The sequence below is a fragment of the Neurospora tetrasperma genome, assembly GCF_000213175.1.
Source record: "Neurospora tetrasperma FGSC 2508 unplaced genomic scaffold NEUTE1scaffold_81, whole genome shotgun sequence".
NCBI lineage: Eukaryota > Fungi > Ascomycota > Sordariomycetes > Sordariales > Sordariaceae > Neurospora > Neurospora tetrasperma.
This window is the reverse complement of record NW_009799179.1, coordinates 5,312,064-5,329,840: the sequence shown is the minus strand read 5'-3', so window position 1 is coordinate 5,329,840 and position 17,777 is coordinate 5,312,064. Positions and strand designations below refer to the sequence as shown.

The window sequence follows — 17,777 nt, the reverse complement described above, 5'->3', positions numbered from 1 at the left end:
TTTTTTTTTTTTTCTCTATTCTTTAGTCCCCTTCTCTGCGTGGCATTGTTAGATGATTTGATGCTAACTGAATTGTTTCATAGCGGTGTTCCCTGGGCTCGTTGAAAGCATCGATGCGAGGGATTGGAGTAACGCCGAGAGATGGGTAGATATCATTGAGGCTTGCATTAAAAATGCGGCGAGGAAGTTGTGACTTGATGATTGGAAAGAGTAGGTACCTCTAGGTAAGGTGATGGGTACCTAAGTTCAAACCAAACCGCTTTGGGGTCTCGGTGTATATATGGTCTCAAATTGTCGACGTTGCCATTCAGCGAACATTGAGCGAGACATGATGTTCACACAGGTTATTGCAAACGACAACCACATATCTTGAATGAAGGACTATATCCTCTCCTCGACTGTACCAAAATCATGTGGATGAATATTTCTTCGCGTTAGCCTCAAAACTCGGTCCTCAACAATGAGTCAATCCCATCCCGCGAACACATTCTCTGTCGTTCTGCGGAGCCGTATGTAACCAAACCGAATACCACCCATCAACCGCTTATTCCACTCTCTACACATACACACGCACCGTTCCGTACCCGCTCTTCTTCCTGGGTTTCCTACCTCCTCTTCTTCGCAAAATCAACAACCGTCATCCCCTACCTATCCTCGCCCACCAGCTATCTATTATCTACCCATCGGACTTCTAGCTACCTACCTACTCACGGCAACTGATAGATCCCCGCCCGCACCACCCCGGTTGGTCCGTAATGCGTCGGCACAGGTGGCGTCGTCGGAACAGGCGACACCGCCCACGATGGCTGTTGAAACTGCGTATAATTCATCGTTCCTCCGGTAGTTTGCGGTGATACCGGTGAGTGGTAGTAAACCGATGGGTGTCCTTGAGCCTGACCTTGTGGTTGTTGTTGATATGCTTGGTATTGCCTTTGATGGTGCGGTTGCTGTTGTTGTTGCTGTTGGAGGTATGGTTGCTGTTGCTGTTGCTGTTGCTGCTGCTGACTGAATACCGGGGTGTAAGCCGGCGCTGGGGCTGACGGCTGCTGGTTGTGGTTGGATGGAACAGAGATGGGCGTCGAGTCGATTTCCTGGTGATGATGATAGGGAAGTTTCTCGTTGGGGGTTGTGACGATGGCTGCGGGGGCAAGAACGGCATTCGGGGAACAGAGGATGGTGTTGCTGTTGTCGCTGCCGCTGTTGCTGTTACTGGAAGGAGAGGATTGGACGGGTTTGCTGTGTAGTCCGGCGGCGCGGTGGCGGTGGAGGAAAACGGAGTGGATGATGAGGGATACGAGGTGGAGGATGCTGTATTTGGTCTATCTGTTAGCAAGGAGAGTTTGTGAAGGGGTGATGGTGTAATTTGTCAGGAATGGGAAAGGAAGAATAACAGAGGGGAAAACGGGGATATCGAGAAGAAGAAGAAGAAAAAAAAAACGAAACTCACAACTCAATCCCCCCCAACGCAGCAGCAGCAATAACACAAATTGGCGCCACCAACGTTGCCACGACCGCGGATTCATCATATCCACCATCATTATCATAGATGTAATCTAACCCACTGTCACCATATCTCCCATCATCATCACCACCACTCGACCTCGCCTTACTCCCCACCGCCCCCCCTTTCAGAGCAGCCAAAATCCCATAGGTGTAGAAGTCATATGAGTCTTCATCGGGGGTAAAATCGTCATAATAAGGATCAACAGTTGGAATCGATTCCGAACTAGACGTCCAAAGCGTGAAGAACCAAATGATCTCCGAAGCCAGCAGCGCAAAGGCGGCGAGCCATAGAACCAAAACCAAGATATCGACGGCGAGGACGGCCCAGTAGTTGTAGGCTTTAGGGGTGGAGAAGCGCGTGATGAGATGGTAGGTTGATGATATGAGAGTCATTACGGCCTGTTGCTCACAACCAGGAGAGGGAGGGAAGAAGGGTGGGTTAGTGGTGAGTCTATATAAGGTTGGAAAGGGAAAGGGAGTTTTGAATGGTGGGGGGTATGGTGATGGATGGATAGGTAAGTTGAGACCGACGGAGGAGGAAAAAAAACATACAACTGCTAGGATCAAGACGTCTCCGTCAAAGGCAAAGATATGTACTCCGAAGGCGGAGAGACCGGCGATGAGAATGGCGATGATAAGTTGGATGATGCGGATGGTGATGAAACCTTTGGGGTAGAGGGGGATGTGCTCCCGTCCGGGAGCACGGTCGGAAGAGTATTTGGAGTATGCCATCGTATCTTAGTTGGGTGGGCTTTCGGGATGACTTGTTGGCCTTGTTGTGTTGGCGATTGCTAACCCGAGACTAAAGAAAAGATTGCACAGAATGTATGATGCTTGCCGATATCTCACGATGAGGACGGAGGTCTGGAGGATGCTCAACAGGCTACAGAACTATTGTCCCGATACCCCCAAAGGAAAGGAAAAAGGGAGAAAAACACATCCGAAACCCATAGACGGAGAAAGACCTGAACCTGGAGACAAGGTAATCACCCCTTTTCAACCACCGCCCAAGCTTCTCCTCCACCTACCTGACTCTACTCTACTCAGCTCGTCGATATCTCCTCCTATTGTATGCAGAATGTTATTGTACATGTCGTCCGCTCTGCAATATATGTGGCGTTCACACATTCAGGCACACCCATGCCAGGACAAGAAGATGAACCAAAGTCTGCCTTACGAAACAAAGTAGTACACCTAAAAGAGGACAGGAAGAGCTTGAGAAAATACATTTCGTGTACACCAACAGCTAGACAGACAGCCTGTTGATTCGCTGCCCAAAAACTGGATGGATGTGCCAGTCCCGTCACGTCCCGATCAAGCATTGCAGTGGTACGGCTGAAGATGCAGATCCAGCCTCTAAGGATCCCAAGATGTCCAGCTGCTAGGTGGCTTAACCGGCGAACCATTATGAGCGAGAAAAAGAAGAAAAGCCGGCGGGTAGCTGATAAAAGTGTTCAGGGGACCAGGGGTACAGATCAGGTATATATATCGCGAAATAATACATTCTTTGTATGCCAAGCGGGTCCATGAGTGAGCAAGTGATCTGTCGAGTAGAGTTGTTCTGTATATCTGAAGATACTTCGTGTCATCCTTGTCTGTTAACTTTCTCGTTCGCTGCTAGTTTCAGCTTGGGAGCATACCTCTGCACAGCATACCTAAGTACCTTCCACGTCCCGTACCTACTCCCGGTACCATACTCACTTGAGTGACTCGTTTCTGTAGGTCTCGTGTAACAGTGGCTGTGGAAGCGAAACTCCCGTTATGCGCTTCACCAAACCGCCCACGACCCACAACTATGTATGTTTAAAGGCCAATTTCCGCCTTTAGCATCCGCTCACTATTTATACATGATGGGGGACCCTTTAAGTTCCTAAACGCCACAAGAGACACGCAGACGACGTCCTGGTCCTAACCACGAGCATGAGCCTGAGCCCACCCCCCTTCTCTTCTCATCCACTGCACCCAGATATCTGCGTTGCCAATCACGACGCAATTCGTCGAGTGGCTCCTTGTCCAAACTGGCGGTCGAAGAATATACATGAGGAAGCGAGAGGTAGGGACGGCCGAGAAGTTGCCAGCAGCGACTGGTTAGCAGATTCCTGACTTCCCACCATTCCAGGCCATCGCAACGCCCACCTCAAAAGAGCCCAACCAAGCCCAAATAATCCTCTGCCACCCTCCACCTACTCGACAATCTACTCAAACACCTCCCCACATCTTCTGCCGCCTGCAACACTCCCACATTCCCTCCTGTACTTCCTCCTCCTTCCCCAAGGGATCCGTTCTCCCCTAATCCAATTCCACCATCATCACCCCCCTCCTTCCATAACCACCTCAACGTCGCCATCCCATTATACATCCCGTCTAGACATAGCGGACTAACCTTCGCCAAACCCTGCGGCAACATGACCGCATCCAACAACTCCATGCACATCTCGCGGATGACACCACTCGAAAGCGAGCGCAGGCCTGCTACGGCCCGCACCTGCAAGGCCTGTTGGATAGCAGTTTTTGGTTGGAAGTTGTCGAAACCCTGGGCACCGGTCCCACAAAGAAGGTTCTCGGGACAGCAGTGGACGTCGTAGAGGAGGAACAGGGCGGAGTGGGTTAGACTTAAAGGGGGCAGGGAGAGGGGGTCTAAAGGTGGGGGTTGGGGAGATAAGGAAGAAGAGAAATCGAAAGGAGAGGGAGGGTGGTGGTGGTATGGGGGGTTGAGTGGGATGGAGCTGGGGGTTAGAAAGTGCCAGCTCGGCGGGGGTGGGGAGGTTGATGATGAGGTTGATGAAGTTGGTTCTGTAGAATTTTGGTTGCGTAGTACGGCGAGGCTGGGGAGGAGTTCTTGTTGGATGAGGGTGCTGAAGGAGGTGAGGGTGTTGATGAGGTCGTCAACTTCGTTAATGTCGAAAGGATCGATGTCGCCTCCTAGTTGATGGTTGCGTAGGGTGGTCCGCACGTGGGTTATGGTTCTGCTGACGAGCATGGATGATTGGACTAGACGGGCGAAACGACCTTGTGGCTGCGCGAGAGGGGTGGTGATTCCTGCGCTGAGGGCACGGCCTGGATCTCCGCTGTCCTGCGACGGAAGGAGTTAGTTAGGTATTGGACTAGAAAAGAAAAAGGAGGAAAACTTACCCAAGCATCATCATCCGTGGGCAAAAGGTAGTGCTTTTCCGGCTCCGGCAACACAAACCGCTTCTTGTTTCCCAGGCAGATCACCCTATCCAGGATGTAAATAGCCCACCAGGCCCTTCTCCTTTCCTCAGACTCGGTCCAAGTCGTCTATCCCTAGATCAGTGGGCAGGTGTTAATCCGCCCAGCACAAAGTCAGCACACGATCCCATCCAAATTTATAGGTTCTCAGAAAGAAAAGAAAAAAAAAAAAGAAAAAAATAAAAAAGGACTAACCACAGCCCCCAAAACCGCCCAGCTCTCCTTGAACCCCGGCAACCCACACATCTCCGCATACCTCGCACACGCCGCCACGCTCATCCACGCCGCCGGATATATCCCCTGCCCGTACTCATACAACGCAACCAATATCATCCCCTGCAAACACAACAAACTCACACACCCTCCACTCTCCAACAAGGCCAGCAGCCTTTTGGCTGCCATGTACACCGGGTTATCCGCACTGTCCATCCCCTCGACCGGCAGCGTGACGATGAGCTTCATGCCCAAAAACAACATGGCCAAGTCCGGCCCGGCTTCCCAGAGGGTATGCCCCAGCGTCATGCGCTTCTTGGAGATGAAGGGGAACCACCGGTGCACCGTGTCGAAGTACTCGGCGGCGCAGTCTTGGACCGTCTTGCCGCTGCTGAGGATGTCGTAGACGTCGCGCGGGACGGCGACGGGTGGAGCCGGGACGGAGAGTTGGGCCCATTTGAAAATGTCGACGTCGAGGAGGAGGGCGGAGGGGAAGCGGCTGGAGGCGGGGAGCCAAAGGGGGCCGCGGGAGTTGATGACTGGTGGTGCTGGATGGGTGGTGGCGGCATTGTCACGGCTATTGGTGCTGGGGGATGATGAGCTCGTGCTGGTGGTGGTTTCCTTGCCGACAGCTAAGGCGAGCCGGTTTTCGAGCTCGGCGAGACGGGCTTGTAGTGCGGCTACATCAGTTGCGGTGGGTGCGGATGATGAGTCGCTGTAGTCGCATTGACGGTTCATCCTGGCACAAAGGCCACATGATGGGACTGATTTGTCGCATTTCCTCCTTTGAATGAAGTCAGTAAATGAACTGTGGCTATGTGAGTGGTCTCATGTAGGGAAAAGGCTTCAAAATTGAGAGGTGATGGATGGTAGGTATGGATGGCGATGTTTTCGAAATCGAGCTTGTGTGATGGTGGATGAGAGGGCAAGTATCATTCATACTTTTGTTTACGACAATTGATGCACGCTTGGCTGGCTTTGGGCACTTGTAAGCTCACCGGGCCGTCTTCGCGCGGCTGTAAACTCAGAACCATGATGGACTCGAGCAAGTCCTTGGAATACAATAAGAAAGCTGTAATCAGTAATTGTAAAAGTGAATGTATGAGAGTTGCATCTTGAAGCAAGTGGTTGACAAGACATGGAAGCCTCTCATAAAGGACTGCTAAAGCATGTCTGGCTTCAGTTGTGTATGAGATGTCTACTAGCGAGTCATTCAGAAATGACATGCTGACTAAGAACTCTATGCAAAGGTTCCTGTCAGCCCTATCGTCGATGACGACAATCAGTGCTGCCTCTGTTAGTTGATCATCCCAATAAAGCCAGTGCTATTCGCTTGGGGAGCGGGTACAAGGTGATCAAATTTAGGCATCGATTTGGGAGTCCAAAGCCTGCACGAGATACGAGAACAAGCGGTGAAGTACTAAACCCTCACACGCCTCGTTCTAAACGAGGTACAATATACTGACTGATAGTATGCAGTTAACAGGCCGGTCATCTACTTTAACATAGGATACCTCTACGGACAGCAGGAGTAAGTAATGCCCCGAGGTATCTCCACTACTTTCTAGATGAGCGTAAAGACCATTTTTCCTCCAGACTGATGATGTTCATCAATACACATACACTTTTGTTAGAACCCAATGACCATGAACGGCGACAATTCCACTCGTTGCAATTTTGGAGGCATCATGTTAGAGCTATAGCGCAAACCCGCGACAATGTCGTAACCGTTACTGAACCAAGTGTTTCGTAAAATCTTGCGTTCTCATCAGGACAAGCATCTGTCTAAGCAATCAGTCAGCGCAATTCTTGCTAGAGTCCAAACATGAATAGTGGCAATGACTGATGCTTGAGCTTGAGAGAGAAGATTATAACTCGACATATTCCAGCTATCAAGACACTGCAGACCTTTTTAAAGGACCGCAGCATCTCTGCCCGGACTTCCGACTAAGGATGACGATACGATATGGTTTTTCATCATGTAGAAAGCATGCTAATGGGGGTAACTATGACAGAGGAGGAACTTACAATATCATCGACCAAGTCTCACGTGTGAGCTCGCAGGGGCACCCGACTGCCCTGGTGGCCTGTCGTAGACTGCGTTGGGTGAGTTACCCCGCCTGCGCATGCTATATCAAGACAGTGCTGGAGCCATTTCTTCAATCATCATACGAAATCCGACGTCTCTGCATCGATCTCTCGTCGGAATGCTGGCCATGTTCTTCCTCTCCGTAGTCCAAAGAAGCAAGTCCCTTGTTGACAACGTCCCACGTGCGCTTGCGCAAATCGATCTGCTCACCTCCATCAAGTCTGTTGTGGTTATTTTTCTTGCCTCCGCGACGCTTGTTCTTGTTCCTGTTATTACTTTCCTTCTTTTTCTTCTGCTGCTGCTGATGCTGAGAAGATCCCACCCCCGCTTCCTTTGGAGAAGAATCGATCTCGCCCTCAGAGAGCTGCTCCCCTATGGCACCCTCAATAACAACGACGCCGTCCGCCGCGGGATCCATGACCTTCTTGATCTTGGCAGACTCCCTCACACGACGCATGGCTTCGAGTTCCGAGTGCCGGAAGATGGCAATTTGCTCATCTGTCAGAGTTCGCTTGACGCCGTCGGGGTAATAACCCAGGCCGTCATCATCCTCATCGTAGTAATCTTCTTCGTATTCTTCATGGTAATGCTCCTCTTCGGCATGGCCCCCTTCTATTTCATCGGCTGTGGCGCTGGCAGAAGCGACAACCGAGTCGTTTGGACGAAGGAAATGAGACTCAAAGTGGCCTGTGGACAGGTTGGAGAAGTGGGCTTCATGGAAAGCAAACATATCAGCCTGCGAGATAGATGATGTAACACGTTAAAGTCTGATCATCGCCGGCCACAGGAATCATGGAACAAAAAGAAACATACCTCGCTGATTTGGGGCACCTTGAAGGGCAAAAGCGCTGCCATTATTACAGGCGCAGGCCAAACGGCCTGTTTAGCTGCTTTGCCTTGGTGGTGCTTGTTCGGTGGGAATCAGAGCGAACGACGGGGGGACGGGGAATGGGGAATGGAAATCAATTGGAAGCTCAAGCCAAGAAATGATGGAGCTCTGCACAGTAAACTTGCCGGCCGGCAATTGCAGAAACGCCGTCACGTCTCCACGTGCACCTTCCAGAATGACCAGCAGGCTGTCAGCCACGTCGGTATCAGCCACACCGGCATCACCGCCACGACGGATGCCATCGCAGTCTTTGTGTTTACTTGGATGTCGACTGCAACTGAAACTGAGCATCGTTTCAGAAAAGCAAGAGTTTGACATAATCTGATCCTGTCGCTTTGACAAGCTCATGTCCGAATTCTTGTTTTCAGTTTTCGTTTTGTTGCCTTTTATTATCCTCTATCTATACGCAGCAGGATGTGCGCCGCGTGTGCTCGTCAAGCACGAGTATCGTAGACCAAGCCAATCCCACACTGGCAAACTCAAGTGACGCCGCGCTATTCTAGCTAAATAAGACGGTAATATTATAACACGCAAGATGCATTAAAGTCCCGAGTCGCTTAGAACTTGTATACCTGATCGGGAGAGTAGCCGAGCTCCTTGAGGATACCGGTCAGCTCGCCCTGGTCCCTGGGGCTCTTCTTGTTGCCGGAGATGGAGTTCATCATGCCGGGTGGGCCGCAGACGAAGATCTTGATATCCTCGTTCTTGGGCTCAGGAAGGACGGTCTTGAGGAGGTCCTTGTTGATGTAGCCCTTGTTACCAGCCCACTCCTTGGGAGGGTTGTCGAGGACGTAGAAAGCGCGGAAGCGCTGGGGGTAGTGGTTCTCAATGGTGGCGAGCTCGTGCTTGAGGAGAACGTCCTCCTCGCTGATGTTGCCAAAGACGAGAGTAACCTTGGTCTTGTCATCGGGGTTGTTGAAGATGGCGCGGATGAGCTGGTACATGGGAGTGATACCGGTGCCGCCAGCAACGAGGGCGATGTGCTTGTGCTTGTTAGCCTCCCAGGGGTACTTGGGAAGAGGGCCCTTGATGTCGAGGCGCTGGCCGGGAGCCATGTCATGGAGGTAGGTGCTCATGGGACCACCCTCGTACTTCTTGACCAAGAGGTCAATGTAACCCTGGGCACCTGTTGCTCGGACGTTAGTCAACGTACTATCGTGGAAAACCAATGAGTCAATACGAAAATACTTACTCTCGTCGCTGATGGGAGTGTAAGGCCTGAGGACAGCCTTCTCAGCGTCGAAAGGCTTGAACTTGGTCAGGATGGCGCTGGCAACGTGGAGGCCAGATACCATGTCGTCCTCAGGGAGTCTGAAGCGCAGGCGCTTGGTGTTGTGGTTGACCAGCTCAACCTCCTCGAGCTTGAGGCTGAGCCAGCCCTGGTCGCCGCCGACGAAGGCCTTCTTGATCTCGCCGGGGGTGATCTTCTCGGTTACCTGCTTAACGCTGGCCTCAGCCTTCTTGGCGGCACCAGCGCCGGAGAAAAAGTAGGCGCCGGCACCTGCAAGACCAACAGCGGCAGCACCGAGGAGGATTGTGCTGCTGCTGCCACCTTTGGAAGGCTCGGTCGCATAGGAGCGGCGGGTCTGGAAAGACTGTGAAAGGAAAGGAGTTAGTTCGATGACTTCTAGAACGGCTGCTGGTTGTGCTTAGAGTCAATGTGTCAAGTGATGCGCGAAGCTGTCGCGCATGGTGCGCTGCGCGTGCGTCTGCCCCAATTCTGCTCAAGGCGCATTCATGATGCCGTATATGCGTCCGACGACCACCAGAACTTGCCCATAACGGCAGGATTGTGTACCTCGATGCAGCAACATTTCTCAGAGCAACAGTAAATCCGAACGAAGGAATGGGGTGGCTTACCCTCTTGATGGGGGCGGCAGCCCGGAAGGCGGATCTGGTGCTAGCAACGAACAGACTCATTTTGACATGCAGTGTCTGGAAAGCAAGAATGGAATTGGATGAAGGAGGGGAAGATCGGACGAGGTTCAGGTACGCCCAGTGCAGTCAGTGCAATGCATAGAGGCACTGACTCCTCCCTCCTTTGGGGTCCCCGTACCTTTTTCAATCGCGGGTTCGGAAGCGTGGGGAGCTTGATTCGGGTGGGTGGGGCTTACGTCATGCAGCGATCTCCAGGCGTGATCGAAAATCTCATGTTAAAAGCCGTCATCGGATTCTTTCCCGCCGGCGAGAGAAACGGGTTTGTCAGCTTCAACCAACTCCGCAACCGTTACTATTATGAATCCGCATCTTGACACTTTGTATATATCCAGGGTGGGTTTCTCAGTATACTGCATAGTTACCTTCCCAGGCTGCCAACAAAAGGATGCGGAGATATCGGTGCAGTTCGGGTGGACTCGATTAACATGCTAAGGTCCTAGTCTAGTCTTTATGTACTGATTCTTGATTTGACGCCTGCTCCTAGCACCTTGGCTCACTCATCAATTTCTGAGTCCAAAGGCAGTGGCTAGGGAATATGACGAATGACTTTTGAGCGTTGTGCATTACGTATAGCTTCCGTAGCACCGTATTAATTCCTTTTTGTTCGACCAGACCACGCTGTCAGTCTCTGCAATCTGTACACAGAACAACTGCTAAGACAATAAGTGATATCCAGGCTTACTTTAGCTCCTCGTACTCCTGCCTCTCCCCTTCTAGCTCCTCCTCGGCCCTTGATTATCTCGATTGCTCTGCTACCCAATTCAGATGGTGACGGAAAATAACAGGAAGAAGAAGAACGCAAACTCCCAACGAAAGCGCAAAGAGAGCGAGAACAGGAACGATGGATGAGTATGCAAGAAAGTGGACGCCATTAAGTCGCAATGTTCCGTTCTACATCGCTCCCTGATAAAGTATGCTCATGTCAGTAGCCTGAGTCTCCCTATCGTCCATTACATGGGGATTATTCGATCATTATCACCGCTCCCTCTCCAACCTTATACTCCCTTCGCTTTAAATGACTGAGCCCGCTTTCTGCCTCAGTCTTCAGCAGGACATTGCGTCGTGTCGCATATAGCAATCATCATCACCACCACCCCTTTCACATTCCACCTTCATCACCTGTCCGCTTCCGCTGCCGCTTCCCCTGTCTTTTGTGGCTTGGTATCCATCGCGACCTCCGGCTCAGCCTCTTCGCTGATACTCTGGTTTTCTATTGCACCTTCTTTCGCTGTCTTTTCCAGCCTCGCGCCAAGCAAAGTCTGCAACGTCCCTTGCTCACTACCCCTCCTCTCGTTTCTACCGACAGTGTCCTGACTGCCGCGGCGCATCAAACCGGCATCATGAAATAAGTTCGTGGGCGTGTTCGCTTGACTGCCACCCCGTTGTCCATGATAGTGGACGACCTGCGGTGGAGCTTGGCCAGCCTGTGTTCCCAAAAGGTGTTGCGGATAGGGATCGAGGTCCTTGCTTGACGTTGAGAAGGTTGATACGACCGGCTGATGGTACTTGTAATCGGACCCAGAGTGGCTGTGTCCGTACCCATTGGTATTGGAGCTTGAGGTTGGTGTAGAGTGGGTGTTGTTGCTGTTGCTGCTGTTATTATTATTGTTGTTGTTGCTGTTGTTGTTATTGTTGTTGCCATTCACACCAGACCCGCCACCACTGTTGGAGCTTAGGCTTTGTGTGGGAGTGTGGCCAAAAGATCCGCCAGAGGTAGCAGCAGTGTGTTCCGCCTGAGTCGGTGTTCCAGCTTCCACCGGGCTAACAGGGCTTTCGCTAAGCTGGCCGGTGAGGCTGTTCATACCTCCTTCGATATCGCGTAGCAGCCGCACATATTCCTCTGGTACAAGTCCGCTCTCTTGCGTTTTCGGGTCTTCCGCAACCAGCCAGCCCTGTCCGTGTCGATACGACACCCAGATGATTTGACCCTCAACCAAAGGCAACTCGTTCTCGTCTTCCCGCTGGAAGTCGTACAGCGCCACGGCCTTACCGTGCATCTCCTCATCGGGAGAGGTAATTGTAAACTGGTAATCACGCGAATAACGCGATTCGTCCGTCTCGTGATAGCCACCAGGGCTGGAGTCGTCCAAGTCGGATGGGTAATCGTCTTCGTACTGGCGTGGTTGTTGGTCGGCAACTTGGTATGCGCTGTGACGTGCCTGATCGGCCGGATACGTTACGTACTCGCCGCCCGGCCCGTTGGCCTCGCCTCCCTGGTTCACGTAGTAGCGCTCGCTGCCATCGCCACTGGTGCCAACGTAGTAACCCCTCTCCCGGTCGTAGTTGCTCGGGTTTATGACCGAACCACCGCCGCTCCTTCCCGCACCATAGCCACTGCCGCCACTGCCGCCAGCTGACTTGTTCTTCTTGTGTCGCGAACTGACCACAGGGCTCTGAAGATCTTCATCCTCGCTCCACGGAGGACCATCGGCGAACTGCATCGCAGGGAGATCGTTCGCCCTTCCCCAGCCGTCGCTGCTCCATGAGTTCTCCCAGCTATGGCGATCCCAAGATGTCGGAGGGTCAGATAGGCGCCGTTGCTCGCTGGCTGGGGTAGTCATGCCTGAGGGTGGCCGAGAAGGTTCCGGTGGGGGTCCATAGTGCATAGGATGACCCACGGGGTAGGCGAAGTCTCGCACCAGCGTGTACGGCAGACTGGAAGGATAGATGGGGAACAGTTGAGAGGGCGGCCGGGAGCGTGAGGGAATCGAGCTCACAGTCGAGTACTGCGACAGGCGGTTCTTGGACGCGTGCGACATTGGCCGCGGTAGCGCGCTCCTGCGAGCGGGCGGCGAGGTCATGAGCGGAGGAAGTGGGGGATGAGCGGCTGAGGTCGAGGCCGAGGTGTCGATGGCGGGCGGAGAGGTCGCTGGAGACGAGGCTGGCGATATGATCGCCGTCATGGTCGAGGCAAAGGAAAAAAGATAGGGGGTTAGCAAAGCCTATAGCCTAGCAGTGCCTGGCGTGCCTGGAATGCGCCGCCCGGACAATCAATTGTTGTTGTGGATCCTTTCCAGGGCGCCGGACCGTCGCTGCCGTGGGAACCAGGGTGTTTTTTTGGCCAGGGTTCGAGTCTGGTTAGAAGACCGAGTACCTCTAGGCAGCGAAGGGAAGGGCTGGCCGGCCTGTGGTGGACGGGCGGAAATGCTTTGCCTTGTGCTGTCGAGGCGGGGAATAAGTGTGGTTTTTGATGTCCGTCCGTCTATCGTAGATTCGTAGGGCTCGGGAGACGGTAAACTTATAGCGCCCAATTGTGTAGATGAGGCATGTAGCTGTGTGGACCACGGACATCGATTTGCAAATGTTTGATGCTTGCAAAGCGGCCACAACTACCAACGGCTTGTTCAACGGTTCGCTTGTCCGTCGTCTGAAGTCTCGGAAATGTAAGGGCTCTGGATTCTGAGTGTTTCGGTTTTAGGCCGGATTCGTTAAGGGATCCCGTGTGAGGGACGCAATGTAGAAAAGATGGTGAAAGTATGCGAAGGGGCACACTGGGGTAGCAAGGTGGGCAATTGTCAGCTTAAAGAGCTTGTATAGACATGGAGAGCCCTTGTGTGGTCGGCAAGCTGAGATGAGCGATTGCGAGCTGTCAATATAGACAGGGTATGGTGGGAACGGAGGGGGATTCGAAGAAAAGAGGAGAAGAAAAAGAAGCAGAATTTCAGGCAGGAGCAGGTAGGTAGTTTTGGGGGGAGGATGCGCCGCATCAAGTTACTACCTCTACTTACGACGGGATACCTCTAGTACAACTTGGACAAAGTTAAGCGCGCTGCCGCAGGATTACTCCAGGTTTAGGCCTGCTCCTCTCATTGGCAAATAGCAACCGCTGGTCACCTGCAATCAGTCAGTCGAACCTCTGAGGACGGGACTCGGTCGCCTTCGACCAACATACCTAACCTCTTTGCTTATCCTGTAGTGTACCTAGACGATGGCTGGCAAATTTTTTGGGTAACGAATCGGGGTTAGGTACGGGGGGCCCAAAAGTCCACTTCAGAGGGCAGCTCTCGTTGACAAAGGCGGGCAACTTGCAGGACACACTGCAGTTTTTTTCTGTATGTCAACCATCGGAGGTTAACACTTGAATCTGCTTTTACGCCCAAAATACGCACCAACACCTGCACATATTGAAACAGGACATTGAAGATTTAAAAGGCATGCGATATACCACGCGGGTAAAACTGCCATTTGCAAATGTACTTTCTACGTGTGCCTCTATTGTTGGTTAACATGGATGTTCCAACGAAGAAAAACTTCGCACGAAACTCTCAACTTCCCGTCCCAACAGGGATGTTTATCACTGCATGTTTGTGTCCACCATTGGATGTTCTCGATGCCTTCGATGTGAGTGATTGGCTCCGTAAATGCGTCCCGAACAGCAACGTGGTACCCATGGAATTTCCCAAGGCACTAGCTATAAGTTGCGCATTCCCTATGTGGGACCTTTGAGAAGAAGTTATTGAAAAAGGTTTCGATCAGAGAAGCGGGCAGCTGGAGCTCAGACAATACAGTGCATCGATACGCATGGTGACCGAGGCTCGAGGCCCGTGAGGTTTGGGCCCTGGGGAAAAAAAAAAGTTACCTGGGGATCGTCTCACTGTGATTCTGCAGTGCATATCCGCGGACCGCTGCAGACTCGAGAGGTGGGGGAAGTTGACGAGAACGGAAAGAAGGGCAACGGGCTGCAAGACGCACGAGCCACCCACCATTTCACTCTGAAACACTGAAACGTTCTAATTTTGGAAAGCGGTGAGATGGGGCACTATGTGCGTATAACCACCACTTGTCCCTCGCAGTCGGTAACCAAACAGATTTGTTCCAAATTCCACATCCCACTTTTCACCGTCCAAAATCTCCGCGCCAGCAGCAACTGGTGAACAGGTTTCAGTTGGACATCAACAACCTTTAACAAGTTATATACGTGTGGTAGCAGGCTACTTCGACTAACTTAATCATCATCTGTCTGCGCTTTGCGCTCAGCTGAACCTTGAAAGGTAATTCCTGCGCTCTTTTCCGCTCTTCCTTCGTCAACAGTCTCTTTTCCTTTATGATGATCTTTTTATTGGAGCTGTCTGTAGCCTGCTATGTCTGGCGTTTGATGACAAACTTTTACATACGCTTTTTTATCTGATATGTACCGAGGACAACCTACACTTTTGCACTTGCCATGTCTGTATCGCAGAAGGGAACGCATTGATAACTAACATTGGCATCTTGCGCTTTCTAGGTCTTTCCAGTCAAGCATGCCACATCTGCTACAGTAACAAGTCACCTGCAACTGCCGGCTATGTCTGCTGTAGATACCACAACTGGTGCTGCGAGCTCATCGAAGCCGGACCAGAATGAGCAGAATGGTCAGAACGGTGGGCGTGAAGACTCTGGCGGCTTCAAGCTAAAGTTTTGCACCGTCTGCGCCAGTAACCAGAATCGGTGAGCAATATTTACGCATCGCATCGTCACGCAACTGGATGACCCCGTCTAACCCTCACCAGCTCCATGGAAGGTCACTTGCGACTCTCTCTTGCAAATTATCCCGTGATTTCGTTTGGTACAGGCTCTCTTGTCCGTCTCCCCGGGCCATCCATTACACAGCCCAATGTCTACAAGTTCAACGAAACATCATACGATAGTATATATCGGGAGTTGGAAGCCAAAGACCCTCGGTTATATCGCGCAAACGGACTGCTAAACATGCTTGGGAGAAACCGCCAAGTCAAGTGGGGCCCTGAGCGATGGCAGGACTGGCAGATTGGAATGCCTAGAACCAAGCACAAGGATGACAAGGGAGCTGATGGCATGGAGGGCGGCGTAGCTGATGTTGTCATCACCTGTGAGGAACGCTGTTGGGATGCTGTGATTGAAGATCTTCTCAACCGTGGCTCGCCACTTAACAGGCCTGTTCACGTCATCAACATCGATATCAAGGATAACCATGAAGAGGCATCCGTTGGAGGGCGAGCCATTGTCGATTTGGCAGACTCACTCAACAAGATTGCTGCCGAGGAGCGGGAGAAGGTTGGCGCTTCTGCCTTTGACTCGGGAAGCGTAGGCGCCAGATCAGGATTCGATGAGCGCGTACCGGACGTCCTGGCCGAGTGGCAGGAGAGATGGCCGAATCTTCCTGCGACATGGACTTTGGCTTGGTTCTAAGCATTGAGGCGTATTGTTTGAGCTCGTGCATCGTAAGGCGTTGGATGTTCTTTTTATTGCCTGGCGGGCGTAATCGCGGTTACGGACAGGAGGGGGGATACATCTTTTTGGGTTCATGATTGATGACCAGACAACACAAACGAACAAGACGTTTTGGCCGTCACAACATAATGCTGATTCGGACTCGTAATCATTATCAACAAAACCGTTGTTATCCGGGATTTACGAACTCTGCTGCCACGATTGGCTTTAACTTGCTATTTTGTGAGGTCGCACCCCTCTTGGTTTTCTCAGAATATGTCGACCTCCATGATTTGGCAGGCCATTTCCTCTTCCACCAGCCAGACCGCCAATTGAGCATCTTGTTTGCTACGCATATGCTTACTTCTATCACAAACTCAATAATATCGCATGCATACATGCTCGGAGATGGGAGCTCATCGGCCCACCTGACGAGTACCCTGCATGGTATCCCAAAAAGCATTATAAGATGATGAGCCGCACGGTTTCATTATAAGCAATCTTGGATGCGAAGAACATATACAAGAATTTTGGAGATCTTCCTTGCTTATTGGAATCTGGGGTACTCAACGGTTGCCAGCATCTAGAAAATATCGAAACATGCACAACCGGCCGTGCCCCCGCAGTGAGCAGGCCTACCTACTTGTGACAATGCAACCAAACGCGAAGGTCAAAAATGAGATAAATAGGGCTGTGGCCATTGGACACACACTTGGAAGACGAGAGGCCATTAAGGTTACTGCTAATGCATGTTGTCACTACATATCATGTTGGGGTGTTGGGCGGGAGTGCCCGAGGCCGAGGTGGCATTTGATGTGATGCCGGTATGCCTACATAGTACATACCCATGTGGATAAATCTCAATATCTATATCGTCGGTCTCAAGTAAGAATTGCATTTGATTTCGGTAGACGATTGCCGGTCTTGGGCTGTTTCACAACGAGACGGTTTAGTAAAATGATGAACCACTGCAACAGCGCAGAGTTGATCACCGTCAACTAACATGAGAGACCTGCCATAGTAGAGATGCGAAGGGGAGTTGGCGATCCCGTCAGAGATGAAGACGCATTCTGAGGCCGGGATACCATGTGAGAAAGGGGCTCGAGAGGGGGTTCCATGTCTGGGTGTTTTACAAGACTGTTTAAATTGCTCCCATGGGGAAAAGGTAACAACAGCTGCTCGGTCGCCTACAAAGTGCCAGGCCGAGATTGACATCAGGCTTTTTGTTCCCACTTCCCATTGTACGTCGACGGCCGGTACTAGGGCCCAAGAAGCCCGGCCAACGAGACGCGAAAATGAGGGGATCCGAGACCGACGAGGAATGGATCTGGGTCCAGTTCCCTTTCCATTTAGACCATGGTGGGTGGCTCGGTTCCTTTGTCCCGGTCCCGGTCCGGGTCCTTTCGGAATCCCCTCTAATAGCTGCGTATATATGTGGTTGTTATGGTTTTGGTAGGGCAGTGCTTCTTTGTGCGGCCACTTATATAATCTCAAATCTCAGTGTTGTACATGAAGAAGTCTAACGACAGTACGTGGTAATGTGGACAATGGTGGAGTGTTGACCGTCCATCGTGTTTATTGCCGTTAGACACTAATGAGCCAACTCCTATCGTCCCGTAACAACATGAACGTCTCGAGATGTGCAAGATACCACTCACTAGGTACCTATCGTTGGTGTTTGACCTTGGTTCTGGAAATGACTCTCCGCGCTCTCCCACCCCACACTAGTTGTAATTACGTAGAGGCATGCACTGAGTGGCAGCCCAA

The 17,777-nt window shown here is 51.7% G+C and overlaps 8 protein-coding genes across 8 annotated transcripts in view; 3 read left to right on the top strand and 5 right to left on the bottom strand.

The window, feature by feature from the left end:
- Positions 1-393, top strand: part of NEUTE1DRAFT_126170 (uncharacterized protein) — a gene marked incomplete at both ends in the record, with an annotated part of 4,340 nt that extends 3,947 nt beyond the window's left edge. The window contains one exon of the mRNA XM_009858046.1: positions 84-393. Coding sequence (XP_009856348.1) covers positions 84-193 — 110 coding nt within the window. The remainder of the gene's footprint in view (positions 1-83) is intronic.
- Positions 394-707: 314 nt separating this feature from the next.
- NEUTE1DRAFT_114638 (uncharacterized protein) lies at positions 708-2,235 on the bottom strand (the record flags this gene model as incomplete). Its single annotated transcript, XM_009858045.1, has 3 exons — positions 708-1,308; positions 1,448-1,902; positions 2,056-2,235. The coding sequence occupies 3 exons, from the start codon at positions 2,233-2,235 to the stop codon at positions 708-710; spliced, it is 1,236 nt and encodes a 411-aa protein (XP_009856347.1).
- An 815-nt stretch (positions 2,236-3,050) lies between these two features.
- Positions 3,051-6,021, bottom strand: NEUTE1DRAFT_91313 (uncharacterized protein; the record flags this gene model as incomplete). Its single annotated transcript, XM_009858044.1, has 5 exons — positions 3,051-4,576; positions 4,636-4,782; positions 4,909-5,049; positions 5,122-5,710; positions 5,869-6,021. 5 exons carry the CDS (start codon positions 5,958-5,960, stop codon positions 3,641-3,643), a joined length of 1,905 nt encoding a protein of 634 aa, XP_009856346.1.
- Positions 6,022-6,394: 373 nt separating this feature from the next.
- On the bottom strand, positions 6,395-7,900 carry NEUTE1DRAFT_150199 (uncharacterized protein; the record flags this gene model as incomplete). The annotated part of the gene is made up of 3 exons (XM_009858043.1): positions 6,395-6,711; positions 6,955-7,751; positions 7,829-7,900. 2 exons carry the CDS (start codon positions 7,868-7,870, stop codon positions 7,086-7,088), a joined length of 708 nt encoding a protein of 235 aa, XP_009856345.1.
- Positions 7,901-8,261: 361 nt separating this feature from the next.
- NEUTE1DRAFT_118894 (uncharacterized protein) lies at positions 8,262-9,937 on the bottom strand (the record flags this gene model as incomplete). Its single annotated transcript, XM_009858042.1, has 3 exons — positions 8,262-9,030; positions 9,097-9,499; positions 9,765-9,937. 3 exons carry the CDS (start codon positions 9,822-9,824, stop codon positions 8,462-8,464), a joined length of 1,032 nt encoding a protein of 343 aa, XP_009856344.1.
- A 1,020-nt stretch (positions 9,938-10,957) lies between these two features.
- NEUTE1DRAFT_150197 (uncharacterized protein) lies at positions 10,958-12,745 on the bottom strand (the record flags this gene model as incomplete). The annotated part of the gene is made up of 1 exon (XM_009858041.1): positions 10,958-12,745. One exon carries the CDS (start codon positions 12,743-12,745, stop codon positions 10,958-10,960), a length of 1,788 nt encoding a protein of 595 aa, XP_009856343.1.
- A 2,381-nt stretch (positions 12,746-15,126) lies between these two features.
- On the top strand, positions 15,127-16,207 carry NEUTE1DRAFT_91302 (uncharacterized protein; the record flags this gene model as incomplete). Its single annotated transcript, XM_009858040.1, has 2 exons — positions 15,127-15,269; positions 15,332-16,207. The coding sequence occupies 2 exons, from the start codon at positions 15,127-15,129 to the stop codon at positions 15,987-15,989; spliced, it is 801 nt and encodes a 266-aa protein (XP_009856342.1).
- A 368-nt stretch (positions 16,208-16,575) lies between these two features.
- Positions 16,576-16,844, top strand: NEUTE1DRAFT_118893 (uncharacterized protein; the record flags this gene model as incomplete). The annotated part of the gene is made up of 1 exon (XM_009858039.1): positions 16,576-16,844. The coding sequence occupies one exon, from the start codon at positions 16,611-16,613 to the stop codon at positions 16,827-16,829; it is 219 nt and encodes a 72-aa protein (XP_009856341.1).
- Positions 16,845-17,777: the final 933 nt, after the last annotated feature.